Below are 24553 nucleotides of genomic sequence, written 5' to 3' on the forward strand. Positions count from 1 at the left end.
TTCTGAATTAACACAAAGGTTTAAGGTAATTACATTTATTTTGGAAGAGAACGGCTGAACTCTTGGGATACAAATCTGAGTAAACAAATACATGTAGTAGATGGCAGGACCAGAACAAGGGGTAATTAAACAAATAAAACAAGCAATAACAGGAAGCACAGAAGCTTGAATGAGCAATAAAATCAATTTAACAATAATTTAAGAACAAAAGAATTCTTAAAATTAGAAAACAAAGCTAAAAAATTAATTGCATGATGACAAAAAAACAACAAAAAAAAAAAACGTGAGGAAATGCTTTTGAAAACATGTCCCAGTTTTAGGTCTAATGTGAGTTCTTTGTGCTATTCTAAGTCACTACAAATCATTTGCATAATACTGAAGTGACTGTCATTTACATTTCAAACTGTATCAAAACTTTATTTGAAACAAACACTACCGGTGTTTTGAGATTTTTAAATTATTAATCCATCAGATCTATCCCCTACCTTTTTATTCACACCATAAGCTTGCAGTTAAAATAAAAAACAGAGAAGAAAAGATAGCGGCAGGACAGCTCAGTTGGCTGCGTTATCTGTCTCCCAGTGCAGGAGAACCCAGTTTAAATCCACAGGGAACAAATATTAACACCTTCAAGGCTGGGTCCTAGACCCTTCATGCTACTGCCTAACCACTGTCAGATGTAAGCCACTTTGGCCTAAAAAATAGATATAATAAATAATAACAAATTACTTGATGCTGGCTAACGAATAAATATATAAAAAAAATAGAACTCATATGTTACACTGAACTTATTCTGTGATAACACTAAGTAAAGATCCTTTAAACCCTACAAAACTCTAACAGCAAGCAATTTATTTTACCTAAATTATTTTGGTTGTTTAGCTAGCTGTGGCTAAGCTAAAAATGTAAATAATGGTCTAGCATATTTTATCTAAAAGCTTTAGTCAAATTCACTGAAACTTTACATTGGGAACAATAAAAAGATAAATAGGTCTGATAAACACAATTACAAGGATTGTAAACCAAATTAGCAGGCTCCATTAACTAGCCCAGTGTTTCTCAATCCTGGCCCTCATGACCCACTGCTCTGCATGTTTTAGAGGTGACCCTGCTATAACACACCTGAATGAAGTGAACAGCTCATTAACAAGCGTGCAAAGATCTTGATGAGGAAGTTCATTAATCTGAATCTGGTGTGTTGGGGTAGGAACAGGTCTAAGATGTAAAAAGTAGTGGATCCTGAGAGAATTATAATAATTAAATTATTTTTTTAATCATTTAAAATAAATTTACCTCCTTTTTTTAAATTTATTTATTTTTGTGTGTGTATGTGTGTGTGCATGTGTGTGTCCATAAGCAACCATTAACTAGTGTCCTGGTTAAAAATTGTGGTTTTAAACTGCTTTGACTACTTTGAGGACAATCCATAAAGTTAATGGGACACTATATGTGACCTCAACAATCTACAACAAAACTCTCTAAGTCTGTTTAATATTAACTTGGCTCTGGCCATCCCACCAACTTGTTGACATCTAAATTTGATATAAGAAATATTCAAATAATAAAATGTATGATTGCAGAAATACTTTAGCTGATATACATTATGTAAGTTCTCTGTCACAGTTTGTTACTAATACAGCATTTCAGCAAAATATTGCAATCATAGTGTAAAACGTGTGGTATTCACAGGCCCAAATTTTCCCTTGGTTAAAAACAAAAAGTACCTTATAACTAATGATTTTTGCCTTCCATGCCTCCTCTTCTATTTTCAAATCCAACCCATTGTATCCTAATTTTAACACAGCAAGCATTGAAATAAAAATTCATATTCAAATCTTGTCTACCTCATTGCTACCAAAGGAACTCACATAGACAGGCTTCAGATTACTAATATATTTCACCATGGCAACACAGCTATGAAGGCTTGAGAGCAGAAAAAGATTTTAGTGGAGAAATGTGAGCTCACTGCATGTTTTCCCCATTAAAATAGGTGCAGTTGTATATAAAAGAGAGAATTCATGTGTGCAAATAGTAAAATGTTTACTGTATAAAAGTGGGTGTGACTATCTCTGCTCAAAATCATGGTAAAATAGATGACCTTTGCCTGGCCTTTTTTTTTAATCCAAATAAAGTAGTACACTTAGGGAAGCAGGAAAAACAGGAAGCTGTACTCTGTATCAGTGCAGAAATTCTGTGAAGGCAAAAATTAATTTCTGAAATTTCTCTATGTGTTAATAAATATTTAATTTTCTCTTGAAAGCCCAATTTAAATGCAAGCTGATCTTGAAGACATAAAAGTTCTAGATACCAGGTCAACAGCCCTTACAAAGGTATAAATACAGGTGCCCATGTGTGTTGTTTGCTGTAACTACATTTTAAAGCACTCACAATTTGACTTGAATAGTGTATGAACTTCACTATACAGATTTGCCATTTTACTTATTATCCTTCTCTTCAAAGACTCGATTTTTACAATACCAAACCTAAGTCTGTATTCTTACATTGACTACTTTTAATTCTAATTCAAATTTCCTTACTTCCTTACACAGCTCTAAATTAACCATAAGTTGTAGAAAGCTTTAAGCCTTTGCATTAGCATCACCCTGAATAGCAGTTTACATTTCTTTCTCTTTAGCTATAAATTGGGTGGAGTGGAGAAATGTGATCTCATGGCAATACATAAAAATTATAGCACACCCCTTTGGGTAGATTTTGCATGTCATTTGAATGCATTTTTATCTTTTGACATATTTAAAATGACATGTCTAGATGTCAGGCTGAAATCTTCTCTCAATACATAGTACATAGCAATAAAAATTATAGGAAAAATGTGTGCTAATAACACATGACATTACTTTTTGCACAGTAATTGGACAGGTCACTTTTGATCATGAGACATAATGTCACAATGAGTTTTCTGAGCTTCTTGTCTTCAAAGAATCAAAGTGAGTTAAACTGTGTATACTGGACAAACAAGTGCTATTTTACTAAGCCACTTTCATCAGATTAAAAAAATAAATAAATAAATGAGTTACTTCCGTTGACCCAACTGCAACCTGTCCTGAGGCTTACAGTCACTGTGTGTCACTTTGTTTACATTAATTAAACCGGGTGACACCTTCAAAAACACTACAGACTGAATTCTAAGAAGTCAATGACTGCTGTTGGCCACAACATAAGATCCGGGTCAAGAGGATATCGGCACCTTTTATCACTACTGGAATGTGACATTGGGGAAATATAAACAGGGAACTGGGCCACAACAAGGGACTATAAAAAATCTTAACAAATGCCTCACTGTTTATATTTATTTGCTGACTTTTATTTGCTGACTTTATACAAAAACTATTGTGTTTTTATGCTCTTTAGTTCTTATTACTGTACATTGATAGTTTAGAAAATAATTATTTTACATTTTATCTTATGCTTAAGCATACTGAAAGCATGAGAATGTGTGATTAGTAGGGACATTTATGCTTGGAATATTAACTCTTTATAATTATTTGCATTTATCCTATAAATATATACATATAATTTAATTTACATTATTTAGCATTATAGTTTTTGGTTCATTCTTTAAGAGCACTAAACAACACTAAACTGTAGAGCAAAAACTATAAATATAGGTGCTGAGTAATGTGTTGATATTTCTTTTGCTATGCAGAGACTGGCTCAAATTATTGTGTGTTCTGAAATGTCACCTAGTGAGACTGTATGTGTGTCAAGTTTACTGATATAGTTTTATACTGAGTGCCAGAAAGAACAAGGTTGACGTGGTGTTGTTATGAACTGAATTCCGAAGTAAATATTATGAACTGCCAAAGCAGAATAAGGCCTGCTGACATTTGCACTGTTGCCGCAACAAAAGACATCAGATACAAAGATGATAAAACAAACTGCATGAAAAACACAACAAGATGGAAGATGGTATGCAACTTTTCCCACAAGCTAATCACAGATCTTCTCACATGTTCCAGCAGAACGCTGGCATGTGACCTGTGATGGATAGACTGATTAAGTTTAACAGAAAACACAATTCCTTCCTCTTAATTTAACAATGTGTTTACTGGGCAGAAGTCTCAAACCTATTAGGTAGGGCTACAGTCATGTGAAAAGAAAATACGGAAGTATACCTCTTTTAATTTGGTTTCTATGTCAATTTAAACAGATTGTATGACACTTTTCAAACAAGTCTGGATGTCGCACAAAGTTGTTTACAAAATACAAATGGGAGGGGTTATAAGGCCATTTCCAAATTATTTGGATCCCTTCATTCTGCAGTGAAAATATGTATTCACCAGTGAAAAACATTAACAGTAAAACAGTGTTTTTCCCCCAAGAGTTAACCAACAAATTCACCACAAGATCAGACCACGAGACAACCAGAGACAATACTAAAATCTGACAGCCACATCTTAGACCCTACAGGCCTCAGCTAGCATGTTACATGTTAAAATGAATGACAGAACAATTAGAAAAAAATGAAAATTAATGGTTAGTTTGGAATCAGCAAAAATGTCCTCTTGACAGACAAAAAAACTGAAATGTTTGGCTAATTTGCACAATGCTACATCTGTACAACTGTCAAGCACGTAGGTGGAGGGTTGATGATTTGAGCTCAGTTTGTAGCCACAGTCCTTGGTCACCTTGCAGTCATTAAGTCGACAATAAACTCCTCTGTATGCCAAAGTTTTCTAGATTCAAACATGAGGCTGTCTGTGTGATAGCTATAGCATCACTGAACTGATGTCATGCAACAGGACAATGATCCCAAGAACAGCAACAAATCTCAAAGTGTTGCAACAATATCATATCCATACTTTAACACAGCAGTCTCTTTGCACAGCTAATTTGCACTGCCTAATCTGCACTGTAAATGTAATGGTTTTACTTATTACCACACTGTTCCTGTGGGAATCTACCTATTCAGATAGACTGACCATCTATGTTACCAAACACAAACAAGGAAGTTCAAAAACAGGTCAAAGCTCTGAAAAATAATAATTCTTCTGAGTTTGCCCAATAAAAATGAATTCAAACTCTTTTAAAACTGAAAGTCTAATTTAAATCTGGAACACAAGCTGAGCTTGAAAACATGAAAGCTCTAGAAACCAGGTCAACAGCCTTTATAAAGGTATTAATACAGGTGCCCAGGCCTGTTGTTTGCTGTAACTGCATTCTAAAGTACACACAAATAGACTTGAATAGTAACTGTATGAACTTTATCTTGTCAGCAAATAAGTGTTCCGTTCATTGTGATCCTGATTGTTTCTGATGTAAAATGTTCAGCTCACACAGATAACCAAGAATATCTAGAACCACAGCGCCTTTATCAGTGCAATTAGACTGTAAAATGTGGTTCACTCAGTATGTTATTAATGTGTTTTGATTGTATAATAGAGTAATTCTGCTTCTGTGGTACTGGTAAGATTTGCCAACTCTGGGTGTAACCGGATGAACGTGACCGAGGTCAAAGTGATGCAAGTTCCTCTGGTTGGCTAAAAGTTAAACTTCTCAAAGATAGTATTACTGGTAGCCAGCTCTGTATGTTTGTGCATGTGTGCACATTTTTCTGGTTGCGTTTCTATTTGTTTACTTACATGCATGTTCATACAACATGTGTTAGACGATCTCGGTTTATCAAAGTTTGAGCTACAATATTATCAAAGTTTTATGTACACCTGTTTTAAAGGTTAAGCCCCTTAACAAGTCAAACACTGAGTCCCTATTGCAACATCAGTCGGCTCACTTTAAGCCCCACTTGTTGGGGTTTAACCTGCTCACGTTAACAGTGGAAAGTTCGCATTACACAAGTGTGAACAGAATAATGATTAACTTTATATGCAGTGTAATCCAGATTCTCAGACGTTTACTCTGTCATAGTTCTTCAAATAGTTTTTTCTACCACCTGAACAGACTAATCTCTGCTTCTGTTCAAGCCATGAACTCTCACCAGCCACTTTATTAGGTCCTTACTAGGACCAGGTTTAAAGCCCCTTTGACTTCAGAATAGTCTTAATTCTTGGTGGCATAGATTTAACAGGGTGTTGGAAATATTCCTTTGCAATGACCAGAGAACCTCTCACTTGAAATAACCCAAACTCAGACTGAAAAATTGTAAAGTTGATTTACAATAGCGAGTAATGAGTCCACTGTTCCTACAGATGCAGTCCAACAGAGGGTAAGGTGAGTCTGAGATGGGAGGCAACTGGTTGATGATTCACTGAGGGGGAATATAGAGTGTATTGATCGTGTCAAAACTGGTGGCAGGGAGTGTGACATAGTCCAGAGAACCACAGAGCGGGTTAACAAGAGATCCAGACAATAATCCAGAAGAGTAATGTTGGTGTTCATTTTTTAACTTTACTTTATTCTTATTTTTATTTATTGTTTTACTTTTTGCATTGAAAGTACTATGACAGCAAGAATTTGCCAGTCAAATTCCTTGTTTGTGCGTACAGACTTAAATCAATAATATAAATAATTATTACGTAATAAATTATTACGATTCTAAATCTGATTCTGATACTGACACCAATTTTTAAAGTCACTAAAATCCCCTTTTCTTCCATATTCTGATGTTTGGTTTAAATTTCAGCATGTTGTGTTTAGACATGCCTAAATGTGATGAGCTCCCATGTGGCTATTTGTGTTTACAACTGCTTGAACTGTGCTTGGCCAGTGAATAAGTATGTTCAAATGTATGTTCGAGGGATTTAAGTTAAACTGATAGACAAAAAATAATTATTAATGGCGATGGCAGGGAGGGAGGTAATGCAAAAGTATTTTCAAACATTCAACTAATGGTGATAATGACATCCCCCCACCATTGGCTCAGAAATAGCCAACAGCATTACACTAATTTGAATCTTTGTACATGTCCTTAATGAGGGGATGCTGCAAACAAGCTCATTAAAAAAAGTACTGCATTACAAACTGCCCATTGATACACAACTAATTAGGCAATGCAGCTTTTTCAGCATCCCACAGTCACCATGGGTGAAGTGATGAGATATTAAAAAGTAAGGACAGACACAGAGAAGTTAGACAACACCCAGCAACTGGTCCTGGGTGTTGTCTAATTTTAATTTTAATTTTTATTTGGCATATCATGGTGAAGTTCACAGATTAATTAACTTCATAGCTTTGTACTTCTTGCACAATGGTTATATACACATTTATCTTTATTAGATTAAGATATAAATCCACCCATCGCTGTGAAGACAATCTACTCTGCAGTACTTGGGAGCCCTTTGGTTCTGATATAACGATGGCTTTGAATCCACTTTAAAATGTAGATGGATCAGCCATATCTGCTTCTCTGTTTGTCTTTACAATATATATATCACCATTCTGCAATTTATAGTAAAATAAACACAACACAGATAAATCTTGCTGGTAATGAAAAACTGTAGTCTGTTTTTAATATGAATATTCTTTAGCTCAGTTATTCTTGTTGTAGAGATATTTTTTTTAGTTTAATTAAAAAGAGATTAAATATGCTGTTAAGCTTTCATGTGATGTCCCTGATACTTATACTGAGCAGTTTTATGTTTTTTCTTGTTGAATTCACACAGCAACATTTCCTCCTGGCTCTGTGTATTATGTATGAGCTCTTGTAAGTTCATCAGAAATAATCCTGCCTTTAACAGTCACGAGGAATAGAGTAGAGAGCTCAGTGTAAAACAGCATCAGATTAAAACACTGGCTGGTGATCTAACAAGTAAAAAGGATGATTGATGTTATTCACTTTCAAAAGAAATGTGAGTCTGTCAACATTTCATGCCAAAACCATATTCACACAAAGAGAGGGAAGGAAAGAATCATAATCAATAAATATAAATATCAAAAGAAGAACAAGAGAGAGTTATAGTGGAAAAAGGGGATAGTGATCTGAAAACTGTCACATGTAAGAGTTTATATTTATGTACAAAATTGTGCCAGAGAAGGTCACAATTCTGAGTTATCATGGTGCAATGTCACATTCAGTCATTTGTATACATTTGCATAGATTTCAAGAGCAGTGACATCAGTCAGTAAAGACAAAAATGATCACTTGAAGTGCCCAGTTTTTAAATCCTGATTATATAGCTCTTTAGACCTCAATCCTAAATTAACTGCCTGACTTTTCAAAAAGACCTGAAACATCTAAGGATGAGAAAACAGTCAAGAGTTTTCCCTTCTTATATTCACCCCTTATTGCACTGCTGAAACAATCTTTAACAGGGAGAAATTCTTGGAATGGAGGAATTAATGTAGCACAGAGAATGTGTTCGCATGGTTGGGTAAACTATTAAATAATAAAACAGATTTCAGCAGCACTTACTACATTTTTAAAGATAACTCAGGCAAATGTGATGAGACAGATCAACCACTGTTTGATTATCAAGTCAAGTTCAAAGAGCAAGAGGTCTGCAATACAAAACTAATAATGGTGAGTGTTCAGGAAGTATTGTCTTAAAAAAAAAAAAAAATCTGTCATAAATTTCTGAGATAGAATTTCTTGAAATGTATTAAATTGAACAATGAGATGCAGCAGAAATGTGCTCATGTTCTATAAGATACTTACTTAGAGACTGAATTTGACAACAAATGGGTTTTTGTTTCTCAGTGAGTTAGAGCACCAGGAGTACTTACAGGAAGATCGTGTACCCTTCAGAGAGAACTATGTAACACTTAGTTTGGACAGAAGCTCAGTGTGCAGATGAGCTTTTATTCCAACATCTAGCTTGAGTGCTTGACTGTGTCCATGGGTGGGTGTGGGTTTTCTATTCTACCTACAATGACCCAGTTCCTAAGCACTGAACAAACCAAGGGGGGGTGGTTGAAAGGTGACACTCTTTGGTACCATGTGAAAGTTCCCATGTTTTGTGTACTTCCCTGGGACACACAGCCAGACTCTTGTGACTCTCTTGTGACTTTGTTCCGCTGAAACTAAATAAAGGCCTTGCACAGTTGTGTGGGAAAGCCAAGAGTGTGTGACTTCTGTCAGCCTAAGAGTGTTTGCATAGTTGTAATTATCAGTGTCATGCAGAAGGTGTTAGCTGTAGATCACCATCCAACTTGTTTATGCAGGGGCAGTTTTAGTGATTACAGATTTCACAGAGATGATTAAATTAAGCTTCTCCATTTCTCTGCACTGTGTTGTATGCAATTTTGAATTAAATCCAAACATCTATTAGCAATGAAACATTTCATGTGATGCTTGGCTCAAGTTAATTTGAATAGCAATAAAAAACTATATATATATATATATATATATATGGATGGATATATAGTATATAGATATATTTAGTATCCAATGCTAACTAAAGCTAAACAAAAGGAAGGAATTTTAAACATAAAAATTCAAACATAAAATGTACCACCAGTGGCACTCCTCATGACTTTTAATTGACCCCCTCAAGCAAAGCTAAAAATAAATAAATTAAAATAAATAAATTAAATAAAACCTGCTGTGTTGAATGCCTGTCTGCCTGTCTTAAAATTAACTGATTAACCACTCAGTCTGTTTTATAAAAAGTGATACCTATTTTCACAATGGCAAAGAACAGATAGTTGCTACATTATTAGAAACTTTTTTAAACATAATTCCAAAGACTGCAAGTCAGTCCTCAAAGACATTTTGATCCGGGGTGTCACCTGCTAGTCTCTAAGAGCCACTGTCCTGCAGGTTTTAGATGTTTCCCTGCTTCAACACACATGACTCAAATTAATGGGTCACTATGCAGAACTTGACTTCAAGTTGTTGGATGCATTTGATTTTTATCAGGTGTGTTGAAGCAATCAAAATGTTTCATAAAAAAAACAGTTTCATATTCTGAGAAATGTTCAGACAATTCCAGGAAGCAGCACAGAGAACAAACTTAGTTTAAAAAATTCCTCTGAAGTTTGATACAGATTGATGGAAAACCCCATTCAAGACATGAGGACTTCCAGAGAAGTGGTTTCAACCCATATAATAACAAACTTGGTTCCATTAATCAGTGTTTCTTTAAATAGAAATTAATTAGGGTGTCAATAATTGTTATCATTATTATCATGTTCAATAAATTCTGAGACATTTTAGATGTGCTGAATATACAAAAGTGTTTAATTTAATTACGAATAGGACTTTTCAAATACTGAGCGGCAGAACCATAGGATTTTATGATTAAATTATTTTGGATCAAATTAATTAGAAGATGAGCAACATTAGAATTCAAACCTACTTGTTACAAGAAAGCAAACTCAATATGTCAAACTGACATACACATCTAGGGGTAAGGGAGACAGTTAAACATGTCTATACTGGTATGTATGACTAAGATTTCATGAACAACACTACTGATACATCAGATTAAGAACCACTTTTTAAAAAGCCAAAAAAAAAAAAAAAAACAGGGGAAAAGATGTCCATGGATAATATGCATGGTAACAAACATTACAAGGTGAATTTCTTGGAAATAATCAAAGTTCTTTGAGAGCTGGTGACTAACCCATAAACTGTGTGATGCCTCACAGGCTATAAAGCAGAACACAACATGCCAGCTGCTAAAAATGGCCTTTGAGCTGGCCCCACCAAAAAAAGTACCTGCTCTTGTTTGTCAGTCTTACTATGTTGTTGTCTAAAGGTTGAGGCAGTGGATTTCACAGTTTATCAGAACAGTGTCAGAAGACAACAACGCTGTTTGTCGTGGCTGATGGGCAGGGGAGAAGTAATAGCACCAAAACACCGTACTTGACAGGTTAAATTACTCTGAAAGGCCAAAACAATTTTGGCATCAAAACAACTAAATTTGTAGTTGTTTACTTGTAAACTCATCACATCTAAAAAAACATATATATCTATTTTTTAAACCTGGCTCTAGAACATTAAATTCCTGACTTAAACCTCTATCTTGTATCTAACCTTCTCCACACAGCCGCACTAAGCACATCTAACTACTGGACCCAGATACCTAAAATATTTATAGTGTTCTTGTCAGAATACATTTATGCAGCTTCACTGAACAAATCTCAGTAGGATGACTCAGCATAATACGGCTGTGTTCTTTGAGATGGAATGAGATAGAAACACTGCAACCTTACGCTTTACTAACAAGGACTTACAAAAAAAGCATGACTATTTTCAACACACTGTACAGTATACTATTGGTGTTTTATATGTTTTACTGTGGTGCAAAATGACAGAAGTCAGTTAAGCAAGTGAATACAAATCTATGTTGTTGGAGTTCTATTAAGCAGGAATTACTTATGTCAATTTTTTTTCAGACAACATAAAAAGGGCATGTAAAGTCATCCTTGGCATTCTGTACTCTCTCTGCTTATGATTTCAAATGAATGATGCAAAATACTCCTCATATCATTTCCAGTGTGCACAGCAATATCTAAATTGACACCAATTTTCCCTCTGTTTGTTTAGCTTATTAGCCAGATCAGCAAAGTACTAGATAAGCTGGCAGAACTGGTTGGCTGTACTCCATCATGTGTAATTGCCAGGTCTGTACCTAAGTCATCAGACACAGTGCTGAGGACATAGTCTGTTGGCTTGCCAGCAGATTTTTATTCATCTTTGCAGACTGTCCAGTGCTAATAAGAGCAGGGAACAGTGTCGAAAGTAAAAAAGCTATGCTGATACCAGGAGTTGTAGTTGTACTTTTCATTTAAGGTTTTTTTCACTTCTGTTATTTTTGTTAGTTTTTTTTAATAATAATAATAAGAAGAGCCAACAATATGTTTGGTAATCTCAGGAAAGCTATACAGTTGTTTTTAATGACATCTCACATGAACATCCTTGGTAATGTGACCTTTCTATTGGTTGGTTCCCTGGGCTGTCATCGGGTCCTAGAGGTGAAATATGATGCAGGTTTACACTTCTGGCAGCTAGCCAGTCATTTTCTTGAGCATGAGCCTCCAATAACTCCTTTCACCTTGTCAGGAATGTCACCCTCTCTCTCTCTCTCTCTGGACAGAAGCACAATGTGTTGTGGCAATAAGGGCAGCTGTAGCTCAGGAGGAAGCGCAGTTGTCTACCAACCAGAAAGCCGGTCTGTCAATCGGTGGACTGATTCCAGGCTTGCCCTGACTAAAAGCTGAAGTGTCCTTGGGTAAGACACTGAAGACAACTCCATGTTGCCTCCCAATGTTTCACAGGCCAGAGGTAACAGAAAAAAGCAATTAGTATGTAACAATAGAAATGCTGTGTGAATGTGACACATAATTAACATATGACTAGAAAAGCAATATACAAATGTAGTCCATTTGCTTTAATACCAGCACAAGAACTGTCATGAAGAGATTACTTTCTGTAGACTAATTTCAGCTGTGTTGATGGAGGAGTTTCCTAAAACTGTGGTCTCTAGGAAAATCCTCACAATGCTCCACTGAAATAATTACACATTAAAACTCACATGCACATATAAAGCCTGACTGACACCTTGGCAATAAAGTGATTCTTGTCATCTAATCTAATTACTGACGTACTGAGGTAGTACTAAGCTTCATTCAGTCAAGGAATATGAATGGGTTCTCCTTCCTACCGTGACGTAGAGGCTTTAGTCTGGATGTTCCTTCTTAACTGACATCAAATGACTTATGCAGTGGGGCTCATCCAGCTTGCTGTCATGGTTCAGAGATATGGTTAAAGGAGTATGACAAATTGTATGATAAGACCAGTAAGAAATGGGATTTTATACAAACATTACAAATCAAGGTTGTATTATATAGCTTAGGTTTGATCAGGGACCAGATGGATTCCTCCGTGGTGTCTTGTACAACCTAATGAATTTTATGAAGCAGGAGGTGTATTGTAGTTCATTCGCCTTACTTCCTGAGTTTTTGCATTCAAGAGACAATTTAAAGTACAATTTGTATCTGCTCTGTTTTGTATCCCTTTTAAGTCTTAGTTGATCATGTTTAGCACTTTATGTTTTACATCTAATTTAGGTCAGTAAGTAATTTTTAAATCTCAGGTTAGTCATAGTTGCTTGTCTTGTAACTATTATGTCTTTATATTCTTCTTTTTTTATCAAATTATTTTGTCTGTGTTCATTAATATTTAATATTTCGTGGCTTTTTCTGAGATATCGGGAATATTATATTTTTAGAAATAACCAGAGGCCCCTGGGTTTTGGGTCCTTCAAAGTAATCTGTCCACGTGGATTAAACCTCTCTTTTTGGACTCCTCCTAATGCACCCACACTGTGCGACAGAGAAGCCACTCAAGGTCCGCCCACCACTAATGACGTTGAGGGCGGTGTTGAGCTCGCGGAGCTTTTGTCGAGAACGCGCTTTCTTCTTGGCAGGAATTTGTCAGAGCTAGTCTAGACTAGACGGAGAGTAGACGTGTTTTTCCAAAGAAGCAGAACAGCTACCTACCGCTCACTCCGCAAGTCGTGCCTGCAGTCACGTTGCGTCTTCAATCCGAACCAACCAACTCTGAATTTCCATTAAATATGTCTAATATCGTTTGTTGTAAAACGCCTCAGGTAAGATTTTTCTCTACTTTTCAATGTGAAATTGATGGTTATTGAGTACTTTTAAGTAACTGACAGTTAACGTTTTAATGGAACATTAAATTTCCCCGTTGTTGTAGCTGATGCTAGCGTGCTTCTTGGCTTGAAATTTGCTATGAGCTTGCAATCACTGGTTAAGAGGAAGCTGCTGGAAATGGCTCGAATACAAAGAGGCGCGGACAAATCTCACAAGCCGCCACTTTCTTCATAACAGGGTAAAAATGCGAGCATTGAGCTCGTGTTGGTTATGAGATGCTACAGTTATTCTTTTCCATAGGTTTTTATTCAGATGAACGGCCGAATATATTCACAGTGACTTAATTCACTCAATTAAGCCGGCGTGGCTGTCTCGTGGCTCTTCATCCCCTGCTAAGCAGCAGGTTGGCTAGCTAGAGGGCTAGAGCTAACACGCTGTAGCAACCCATCTCATTTCTTGTTGCTAGCTGTCTCATATGGGTGAGCGCGCAGCAAAATCAAAATTAGGTGTGATGTCTGCATTTATTAATCTGTGCCAAAGTCGAGTCAGCCTAATCGGATACTTTGGATCCCGTTTCTGACCTAGTTTTTGGTAGCGAGTACAGACAATGACTTGTGGCTCATCGCCAGACATCACGCTTTAATACACTCAGAGGAAGAGGCAGGGATGTGTCTGTGCATTGCATCGAATAGGAGAACTTGTCATGCCCATTGGGGGATGGTAAGAGTGTGTGGGTTGAATTGGTACATGCTGTCCTGTGTTACCCTTATATTAGAACCATATTGTATAAATATATGATATGTGAGGCAGGGTGTTGAACAGACCATTTTAACGACGGTTATCTCGTGCTTGAGCGTATAGCGCCTCAACTGCAAGTTGACTGACGCCTGAACGGAACTATTGTATTGTTAATCCGGTTCTGAAGCTGGCGACCACGTGCAAAAATTTTGAGTTATGTAATGTAATAAGAAAAATAAACATTTACCAGCCCTTTGAAAGGCTATCCTATATATTGATAAAAGAAATTCATATTGTCTTAGTCCTAACACTACTCCCTCTAGTGGTAGAAACGAGCTGTTTTTGATGGGGGATGGGGGTGTTTTTTAAAACATCGTTTGCTTTTTTTTTTATTTCTGTACTCACTATTGTTCAAGAGATCTAGTTTATTTTTCACTGAAGATGACGTAGTGCCAGTGTAATGCTTTCAGTCGTTCCTGAAATCTCTATTAATGATTAAATTTAAGCGGTAAATTTCCACTCGGTCAAAGTGGGTGAAATACTCGTCAGTGCCTCTCGTTACCACTGGAGGGGTATCTAACAACAATCGATTGTTCAGCCTCAGACCTGCACTTTTGTGCCTGTTAAATCAGACGGAATAATGGGGAGAGAAAATACATTCAGGGCTACCCTCTGTGATAAAGTTGTGAACAGTCACACATTTTCCATTTCAGACTTGTTCTATCTGCTTTTGTTTCCTTGTTGCTCATTTATGCTGATGTTCTGAGATTTTCTGGTTATTTTATTCCTATTTGCTTGGTTGCTTATGGGAAGTAGATCCTATAATTTCCCCATGTTCAACCTAGTTTGTGGTCAGGAATTTTGAACAGACATTAGTGACCCAGAGGTCACGTGTAGTAATTTCATTCATGATCTCCATCTAACATGATAAGAGCTTTGATAAGATTATAAGTTTAAGCTTTGATTAAGATGGACAGTCTGTGAAAGAACTATCTAGTGTTGAGGGTGGGGTTTGCCTCAGTTTTTGGTAGGGAAAAGGGAATGGAACAAGGCTAGTGAAGTAGACCCAGCCATGTGGAGGAGTTGAGTATTGAGCCTTCACAAGGAGTCTTCTGCCAGATGTTGCATAAGGACTGGAAACTAGGTCAGTGCTCCCTCCCTCTACATGTAGATGGACTGAAGGCTTTTTATGCCAGCTTTGCTGTTTAGTGCAGTAATGCTGTTTTAGCCATAATGCTTGTGCATTTATCTGTGATAATGTACAATTTTCAGATGCATTGGCAAGGGTACAGTTTCAGAGTAAAGCAAATTTTTTTTCTATTTTTTAAGTCCTTATATGCCCCTTTGGACTACTCATCATCCTCTTTTTCTTTTTTCTTGGTTTGTGAAATATGCAGATAAAAAATGAATACAGTCTGAAGCAAGGTAATCCCACCACAATGTAATTCCTCCTTTTCCTCCGGTAATGACTTAAGATTATTATACTTACACTGGGCACAGTGTCATTTTGATGATTATATCTGTTATGTGGTTTAGTAGGACACATGAAAGCTGTCTGGCATTGTTGAGCTATTTGCTTGGCACCTTTGTACTCTGGCGTTGACTAAATCTATTATGCACTTAGAAGGCATGGCACTGGGCTACAGAAAACAGATGGTTTAGCTGAAATGTGCTTTTGTGTCAGCCTTTTTATGTTTTTGTACCTTTTTTGTTATTGTTGCACACGTTTACTCGCGTGTACGGTAAGGTTAGGACTTAGGGTATTTGAGTAATTGACCATTTTGTTGTTTTTTATGAGATAAAATCACATACAAGTTGTATACTCTTTAGTCAGCTGACATGCTGTGTGCACATAACTTCAGACCCAGGGGCAGCTGCTCTGGTCCATCTTGTCATCTGCCCCCATGGTAATAATTGTTTCAGGGGGGATTCAATTACTGAACTGCTCTCTGCATATGACATAGGATGGCAGTCATGGGATTTTTACGCCAGTGTTAATTTATTTGGATCTTATTGGCACAATTGACATAACTTTGAATGAAACCAGTTTGGACATCCCTTGGCTTTAGGATTGGTGTTATCTGAATTCTGAGCAGGTAATATGTAAACTGTTTCCAGTGAGATAGTGAGTGGGGTGGTGCAGCATATGAACAACAAATGATGACCAGTCCATATTAGTGTGAAAACCAGCCCATCGCCACCTAAGTGGGTGTAAACCCCAATTCATAAGATTTTCCTTATAGGTCAGGCCCAGAATGAAAGGCTCTTGTAGGAGGAGCCAGTTTTGGAGGTTTGTCACCTAACATGACATTTAAGAGCTCTCACCCCAGAGAGAGTGGAGATGAAGAAGAAGACATGAGACGGATTTAGCAACCTTGTCTGGTTTGGTGGGATATAGCAGCAGGTGTGGAGATTTAGAGCTAAACTGGGGTGAAGTAAGGTAGGAGTATTAAAGTAATGCATTCATTTAGTTGTGCTGGAATGGTTTTAAACATACTGGGATAAATTGATGAAATTAAGTTTCCAAATTCTGAAGATTACATTTCCAGATTAACTGAGAAATGTATCCTAAGATTACTTTTATTACACAGTCTGTTCTTTAATTATGCATGCATGCAGTGTGATGTGAAAAACATTGTGGGCTCCATTTCATGTTTTTTTTTTTGGGGGGGGGTGGAAGATATGTTAGGTAGGTTTAACTGCCGCCCTGTGAGGTTGCTTGATTTACTGCATGGAATCTGGTGCCCACATTAGGTAATTTAAGATGTTATTTCTTTTTTTGTTTTTGTTCATTCAAGTTGAATAATTTTTTTTCTCTCTCTTTTTTTCCCCCCAGGTTATAATGTATGACCAACAAAGAATAAGTACATCTCTATAGCCAACGGGATCCCGAGGACTTGATTACAGTCGCTTAAAGCCTGATAGTTTGTCCGTCGGCCTGCTCCCCCCCTTCCTTCTGTTCACATCTGCAGTCAGTTGGCATTTCTTCTGACAACTTCCCATTCCTCTCCTTGGGTGAAGAAGACGTAGTTCCACTGTGATCTCAGTCTCCTTTGCCCATTTCCTACATTCGGTTCCTGTTATACTTTCAACAGCGGTGCCTCTGGATTTCAATTATTCTCTTATTAGGTAAGCTATGACTAATGCATTGGTCTGATACTGCACAATGCACACTACAAGCATTTAATCCTAATCCTCTCTGTTATAGCTGGCTTTATTCATTGATGACCAGTGCTGCACAGTTGAAGTTATGTTCTGCAGAGTGCAGAAAGTGCTTATTACTAAACATGGCACAAATGTATGTTTTGTTCTTGTTCTTTTTCAAGGATATCAACAAAATTAACAAAGATGATTCCAAACGGCTATTTGATTTTTGAGGATGAAAGTTTCCTGGATTCCACCGTGGCCAAAATGAATGCTCTGAGAAAGAGTGGTCAGTTCTGTGATGTTAGACTGCAGGTACAGTTTGTTGGACTATCACAACAATCACATTAGAAGGCTATAGGTTTTTTTTTTTTTGTGAAGCTAATGTATTCTGTTAATCCTAAGTTTCGAGCTGAGCTCACTGTCTGAACCTAGAGAATGTAAGAATCTGCTATTACCATTCTTAGGAAACAAGGGAGATTTTTGCAGCCAGCATGCAAGTATATATTTGTAGGTTGTGTTAAAACACTAACCTGACACCACTGACTTTCTTTGTCTTTCCTCATTTAGGTTTGTGGTCATGAGCTGATGGCTCATCGTGCTGTTCTGGCTTGTTGCAGCCCCTACTTGTTTGAGATCTTTAATAGTGATATTGAGCCTCATGGAGTCTCACATGTCACTTTTGAGGACTTGGACCCAGAGGCTGTGGAGGTCTTGCTCAACTATGCCTACACTGCCCAGTTAGTAGCACAGTCTGATCTTTTTTTTAATCATACAGCCATGCAACTGTGCAGTAATGGCTCCAACCTTTGTGTTTTTGTGCAATACAGACTAAAAGCAGACAAGGAGTTGGTCAAGGATGTATACTCTGCAGCCAAAAGGTTCAAGATGGAGCGAGTCAAACAGGTTTGTTTTCATTAATCTTTTCCTTCAAAACGTCCCCCACGTCATACTGAGAAATCCAAAGAAATTTTTTTAAATGTTTATGCCATTGTCACTTATCTGTTTACTCCCTTAGATTTGTGGTGACTACCTGCTGTCTAAAATGGATTCCCAGAATGCCATCTCTTTTCGAAACTTTGCCAGCTCTATGGGTGATTCCAGACTTTTGGCCAAGGTGGACGCGTACATTCAAGACCATCTTCTTGCAGTGTCTGAACAGGAAGACTTCCTTAAACTCCCCCGCCTCAAGGTAATGGTGTAGATTTGTACATATACAGTACCAGTTGAAAGTTTGGACAAGCTTTCCCATTAAATCCATCATGTAAGTGTGTCTAAACCTTTGACTGGTAGTGTATGGTCTTTTATAAGGTTTCTGCTGGAGTGCTACAAGTAAATGACAAATTATTCTCGGTGATTGATTTTTAAACTAAGCAATAAATCTAACTTCAGTTTCATCCCTTCATGTTTTTATAGTTAGAAGTGATGCTAGAAGACAACTTGGCCCTGCCCAGCAATGGCAAGCTCTATTCAAAAGTGCTAAACTGGGTGCAGCGTAGCCTTTGGGAGAATGGAGACCAACTGGAACGACTGATGGAGGAGGTGAGTTTAAAAGCACACTAGTCTTAATTCTGACCAGTTTTCATCCTCTTCGCCCTTCCTCCACCCCTCTGAATTCTTCTGTTTTTAGTTAAGAAGTCATTAAAGGGGGTGAAGTAGAACTAGCTTGCCCCTGTTATTCGACTGTGTCAGGATTGCTCTTTGTTTTCCTCTGATTTGAGGTTTTGCAGTAAGAAACTGTATTCCTGATCCATACTACAAATTAGAGGTGAGCTAAAAAAAAAAGAGCTGCTGTTTGCTCTTGTTTGTTTTTTATAGGGGGGGTTGTTTCCTTTTTGTTCTTCTTTTGAGTATGTGGTTGGTTTACATACAACCCCATCTGAATATTTCAGGGCTCGTCTCATCTGAAACACAAACGGTTCTCAAAGGTCTGGCCCTTGATTCTGCTTTCTCACTGCCACTTTACTATCTGAACAGGTGCAAGTTTGTTGCTCCAGCACTAACAGGCGCTCCTCCCCGTTGATTTATCTCTCCTGTAGGTTTATTAGCAGCAGCAGGAGACCAGACTGAGGAGCCAGGACTGAGCCACCAGGGTAAATGAGTCAGAGAAAAGAGGGAGGAGAGGATACTACTGCCTCTCAGCTGCTTCTCTTTTCAGCCAAGCAGCACTGTGCCCCCATCTGTCCTTCCACACATACAGACAAATCATGCCTCCATTTACAAGAACACATTACCCACAAACCTTTAGCAGCCAGCATGGTCATTTATGGGCCATTCAAATAGCCGCTGGAAAGAAGAGCATCAAACATATTTAACTGGACTGAAAGTTGTTAAGCTTGATAATTATGTTCAGCACTGGGGACTTTTTTTTTTTTGTTCCTTTTTTAATTGTACCAACTTTTTTTTTTTTCTTTTTTCTTCTTGATCCTTGATGAGAAACTCAATAACCAAAGTATTTATCTGGGCCTCAGTGGTTATTTGTTTTTAAAGTATTAGCTTACAGGTATAACAGCACTGCTTTTGCTAGTAAACTGGATTTGGCTGCCATTACTACAACAAACCTTTTCAGCTAGAGGACTGGTTTCCAAGCTGCAAGGGTGGCAAGAAAGCTACGTGGGAGTTCCTTCTCTTTACTGAAGATCTTTCCAGATGCAGCCTCTTAATTTTCCCTCTTTTTATAGATGCAAATTAAGGCTCGTCACTGGCAGACACTCCGTTCTTGAGCTTGGACACTTAACTCACTCTGTGCAGTGGCATGTGTCCCCTCCCTTTTTAAAAATTTTTAAGGAAACTTTCTGTCCAGGAAGAGCCAGGTGTTGGTTCCTTCCCCCATTCCTCTTCACAACTCTGCCTCCACCCTCTTTCTCCCTCCCCCCCGGGGTTCTCGGTGTGTTGCCATGGAGACAGCCACATGGGTGTGTTGTTCCTGTTTGTCTTGCAGGTGCAAATGCTGTACTACTCACCTGACCATAAGCTGGTGGATGGAGGGTTGGTGATTGAGGGGCACAGTGAGGTGTTTGGTGGCGAGGACGACCACCTTCAGTTTGTGCAGGTACTCGGCCTGTGCTTGGCTTTGCTGTAATGACGTTTCAACCACAGTTTGGCAGTGTCAAAGCTTACAACTTTGTGCCTAGCCATGCATAAAAATACAATAGTCTGAACCTAGTTTAAATATCTCTTCATAATCCAAACTAATGCAGGGACAAATTTTAAGGGAATTAGAAGGACATGAGCTATGGGGCCTGCCTCGGTTATGCTGTTGAATGTTTATCAAAGACACGTTTGCCTTAACTAGTTTGGTGTGGGCAGCAATGGGTGTGTCTGCTTTTCTTCTCCATTTTGACTTGTTCCAGTAGATCTTCCTGTTTGGCTTAATACTGTAGTTTGCAGTGTGATGTGTTGGCTTCAAATTGCGTGAGATTAAAAAAAGTCGCTTGGGCAAGATGGGTATAGATGAGCTATCTGGATCAAAGGATAAATTCAGGATACAATTAGCTGATGAGCCGTCGGTGGGCCTCTGGTGCAAGCCTGGCTTCTGTAGCTGCATTGTGCTCTTGCAGAAGAAACCCGTACGGGAGAGCACCCAGAGACAGCTGAGCTGCAGCTCCTCAGGAAGTCTCTCACCATCCAACCAAGCAGCAAATGCCCCAAAACAGACCACCAGGAGAGACTGGAAGTACATCGCCTCAGAGAAGACCACAAGTAAGTTTTTACCAACTACATCTAATTAGTTTTGCTTTTTGTTTGTTGAAAAAGAAACTAACTTTTGCACAGTTTAAAAAAAATAGACTAAGGAGAATTCTTTGACATTTAAGTGAACTTAAATCAAAGGGGAAACTTAAGTCTGTTTAGGGGGAAAAACCCTATCCTTTTATGTCCCTAACAATCTGATCTCTTGCCTTTAGACAACAACTATCTGTGTCTGGCTGTGCTGGACGGAGTGCTGTGTGTGATCTTCCTGCACAGTCGCAGCAGCCCTCAGACATCTCCTTCTGCCACGCCATGCCTGATGAAGAGCCTCAGCTTTGAAGCGCAGCCTGAGGAGCTGAACGAGCACCCACTGTCACCCATGCATTATGCTCGCTCTGGTCTGGGCACTGCAGGGCTGAATGACAGACTCATCGCAGCAGGTGAGCCCCTGACACCCACCCAATTAATGTGACTATATTGGCAGCTTTATTCATGTGTTGATGCTGTGCAATAAAAGCTTAATGCTTCGCTCTTAAAATACAATAATAAGAACCTCAATTTTATTTTCCGCTTTTAATGTTGGCTTTTATGTAAAAAGTCTAAGGAGTCCCAGGTAAATTTAAAATCTGAGCATTGTCCATCTTTCCAATTCTGTAGGAGGCTACAACAGAGAGGAGTGTCTGAGAACTGTGGAGTGTTATGACCCCAAGGAGGACTGCTGGACCTTCATCGCACCCATGCGGACTCCAAGGGCTCGATTCCAGATGGCAGTGCTTATGGTAGAACTTGCCATTCATCCTTAGATCTGTTAACTCTTCAGTAAAGTCACACATTAAGTATTGACTAGAAGTGTGCATCCAGCTGCTTTGAATATGTTTCGATTGTCCAGGTTAAATAATAAAATATGTATCTCGATCAGATACTTGTTTCTCGACTCTGTCAACTTCTAAAGGCCCATGCAAGTTATAGAGCGTAAAGAAAAACTTTTTGGTGTCACCTTTTAATAATTTCTCTTTAAACCTCTCGCAGGGCCAGCTGTACGTGATCGGAGGCTCGAACGGACATTCTGATGAGCTGAGCTGTGGGGAGACATACAATCCGCATACTGATGAGTGGGCACAAGTACCAGAGCTCAGGACAAACCGCTGCAATGCAGGTCAGTCCCCACGTCAGAAGGATGGAGCGGCTGATGTTTGAATTTAAATAGTAAATAAGCTTAAACTTTCTGTCTGCTGTTTCTGAAGGTGTCTGCTCCTTGAACAACAAACTTTATGTTGTTGGCGGGTCCGACCCCTGTGGGCAGAAGGGCCTGAAGAACTGTGATGCTTTTGACCCCGTGATCAAAACCTGGTCCAGCTGTGCCTCCCTTAACATCAGTATGTATCACAATCTCACACATTTTGTAAATCTGAGGTAAATAAGGTGTATTAATGAATAAATGTTGTTTTCAGGGAGGCACCAGGCTGCAGTGTGCGAGTTGGATGGCTTCATGTATGCCATTGGAGGGGCTGAGTCGTGGAACTGCCTCAACACTGTGGAACGCTACAACCCCGAGAACAACACCTGGACTCTGGTAGCCCCCATGAATGTGGCTCGCAGGGGAGCTGCTGTTGCTGTCTACGCAGGTAAGCCCACTAGCACCACAGTGGTAGCAATGGAGGAGCCAATTTTATTGATAGATTAATTGCTCATCATAGTGTTTGGCTGATGTTGGCATGTCTAACACGTTGCAGGCAAACTGTTTGTCGTTGGTGGCTTCGATGGCTCCCATGCTCTCCGCTGTGTGGAGGTTTACGACCCAGCCCGCAATGACTGGAGGATGCTGGGGAGCATGATGTCGTCCCGCAGCAACGCGGGCGTGGCTGTGCTGGGCGAAACGATCTACGCTGTGGGCGGCTTTGACGGAAACGAATTCCTCAACACGGTGGAGGTGTACAACCCAGAGACGGACGAATGGAACGACTACACCCAAGCTCCATCTCCTCTCTCTGACTGAAGAGGGGAGAGATGGAGTGGGGGTTTAGAGTTTCACAGTTCTTCACCTTTTTCCAAACTAACAGGCTTAGTGATGTAATCGTGTTTCGTGATCTTCTGTGTGTGTGAATGGATATGTGTGGGTGGGGATGTTCAGGTGAGGGGTCTTCAGTGAAGACTGGCTTAATCTTGGCAGGAGGAGGGAGGGAGAGAGGGAGGGAGGGAGGGAGAGTTGCTGCCAAAAGCAACATGACGCCTTTGCATATTGCATACATTTTTTTTTTTTTTTTTTTTTTTTTTTTTTGCTGTATATATTTTCTTTTTTGTCATATGCCAACATTTATTACACATTTAGTGCTTTTCTTTTTCTTAGATTGAATAAGGTAGTCACTTGGAGGGTTTTCAGATGAGCTTTCTGTTGGTTACTGAAAGGTGCCAACATGGAGTAGTAAGTTTTTAAGCTTAAAAATTTGTTGAGGTGTAATTTTTCTCACATATTTTAAAGGTCAATGATTTGAAGCCTTACTCAGTGTGAGTTTATAAACACTCGTCACGGCTTTTTGTGTAACTTTCCACAAGCTGGATTGCTTTCTGAATCTTAAAATGGCCTTTTTTTTATATTTTTTATACACTGCTGATTTATCAGTTAAAGGTAGTAGCAGACAGCTTAAGTCAGTGAATCTAACCAGTGCCACTTTTAGTTGAATTTTTTGTGAACACACCAGACACGCACAACCTTGCTTCTGCTTACCAAATTTTTGTTGTGATTTAACTATTTGATGTATGTAGATATGCAGTTTACTGAAAATCCTTCTTTTTCTCTTTTGTGTTTTAAAGTGTCAGGCATTGGCAGATTCTTTAGAAAGGAATATTAGAGCAAGAAAGATAACACATTTGTAACATTTCTTAATTAATAAACCATTTAAATCTCAGCTTTTTGTCTTCAGCGTCCTCTCTATATGTCAGTTCTTGGAAAATTACTTCACACAAATGGTGTATGTTTCAAGAAAATGGGTTATCTTCCACGTGAAAAATCATTAGCTGATAAAACCTGCAATTCTTGAATTAGCTGATTTAGTGGCCTTAAATTCAGCCTTTTACTGCCACCTCATCTGCCCTCAGCTCTGCTTCTTTTACGTTATGCCTCACGGACAACAGTTTGTGAGGCATAAACTGAAGGCATGTGAGTTTTTTTTTTCTCTGGTCTGTCTTTTAGGAGAGATTATACTAAGCTGGCTAACGAACCTCAGCAGGAAGGGACGACGGCCGCTGTAGAAGTGTGGAAAGAGGACCAGCTGACTAGTGCATTTAGATGACCTCAGATCTGTCTGGCTGCTGGCCAGAATGGGTTAAATCCCAACCCTGTGTTCATTCACAAGTTGGTTTCTGATAATCTCATGACACACCTGAGAGTTGCAAAAAATAAACCTGCAAATAGGCTATGCAAAGTAGGAAGTGGAGCCTTAAAACACTGGTGTACCTAATGTGCACATATTCTGTTATCTTACTTGCTTACTTACTTGTCCATAACAAG

General features: G+C 38.5%; 1 protein-coding gene across 2 annotated transcripts; it reads left to right on the plus strand.

The window, feature by feature from the left end:
• The first annotated feature begins 13293 nt into the window (after window positions 1-13293).
• ivns1abpa (influenza virus NS1A binding protein a) lies at window positions 13294-23951 on the plus strand. 2 transcript variants are annotated; one of them, XM_042007098.1, is made up of 15 exons: window positions 13294-13469; window positions 17048-17340; window positions 17538-17670; window positions 17926-18095; window positions 18186-18261; window positions 18374-18547; window positions 18772-18897; window positions 20297-20407; window positions 20916-21057; window positions 21261-21485; window positions 21703-21824; window positions 22075-22201; window positions 22290-22421; window positions 22497-22670; window positions 22779-23951. In XM_042007098.1, the coding sequence occupies exons 3-15, from the start codon at window positions 17560-17562 to the stop codon at window positions 23039-23041; spliced, it is 1953 nt and encodes a 650-aa protein (XP_041863032.1). In that variant the 5' UTR covers window positions 13294-13469; window positions 17048-17340; window positions 17538-17559; the 3' UTR covers window positions 23042-23951. The 2 variants fall into 2 exon arrangements, with proteins under 2 accessions (XP_041863032.1, XP_041863033.1); XM_042007099.1 differs by lacking the exon at window positions 13294-13469 and adding an exon at window positions 16552-16651.
• Window positions 23952-24553: the final 602 nt, after the last annotated feature.

The sequence above is a fragment of the Melanotaenia boesemani genome, chromosome 14 (genome assembly GCF_017639745.1).
Source record: "Melanotaenia boesemani isolate fMelBoe1 chromosome 14, fMelBoe1.pri, whole genome shotgun sequence".
Lineage (NCBI taxonomy): Eukaryota > Metazoa > Chordata > Actinopteri > Atheriniformes > Melanotaeniidae > Melanotaenia > Melanotaenia boesemani.

What these genes read in the sequence shown, in the direction of transcription:
- ivns1abpa (XM_042007098.1), top strand. Translation starts at nt 17,560, where the DNA reads ATGATTCCAAACGGCTATTTGATTTTTGAGGATGAAAGTTTCCTGGAT. An exon ending in AACTATGCCTACACTGCCCA is followed by an intron (nt 18,096 to 18,185) that starts GTTAGTAGCACA and finishes TGTGCAATACAG; the next exon opens with ACTAAAAGCAGACAAGGAGT. An exon ending in CTGTGCCTCCCTTAACATCA is followed by an intron (nt 22,422 to 22,496) that starts GTATGTATCACA and finishes TGTTGTTTTCAG; the next exon opens with GGAGGCACCAGGCTGCAGTG.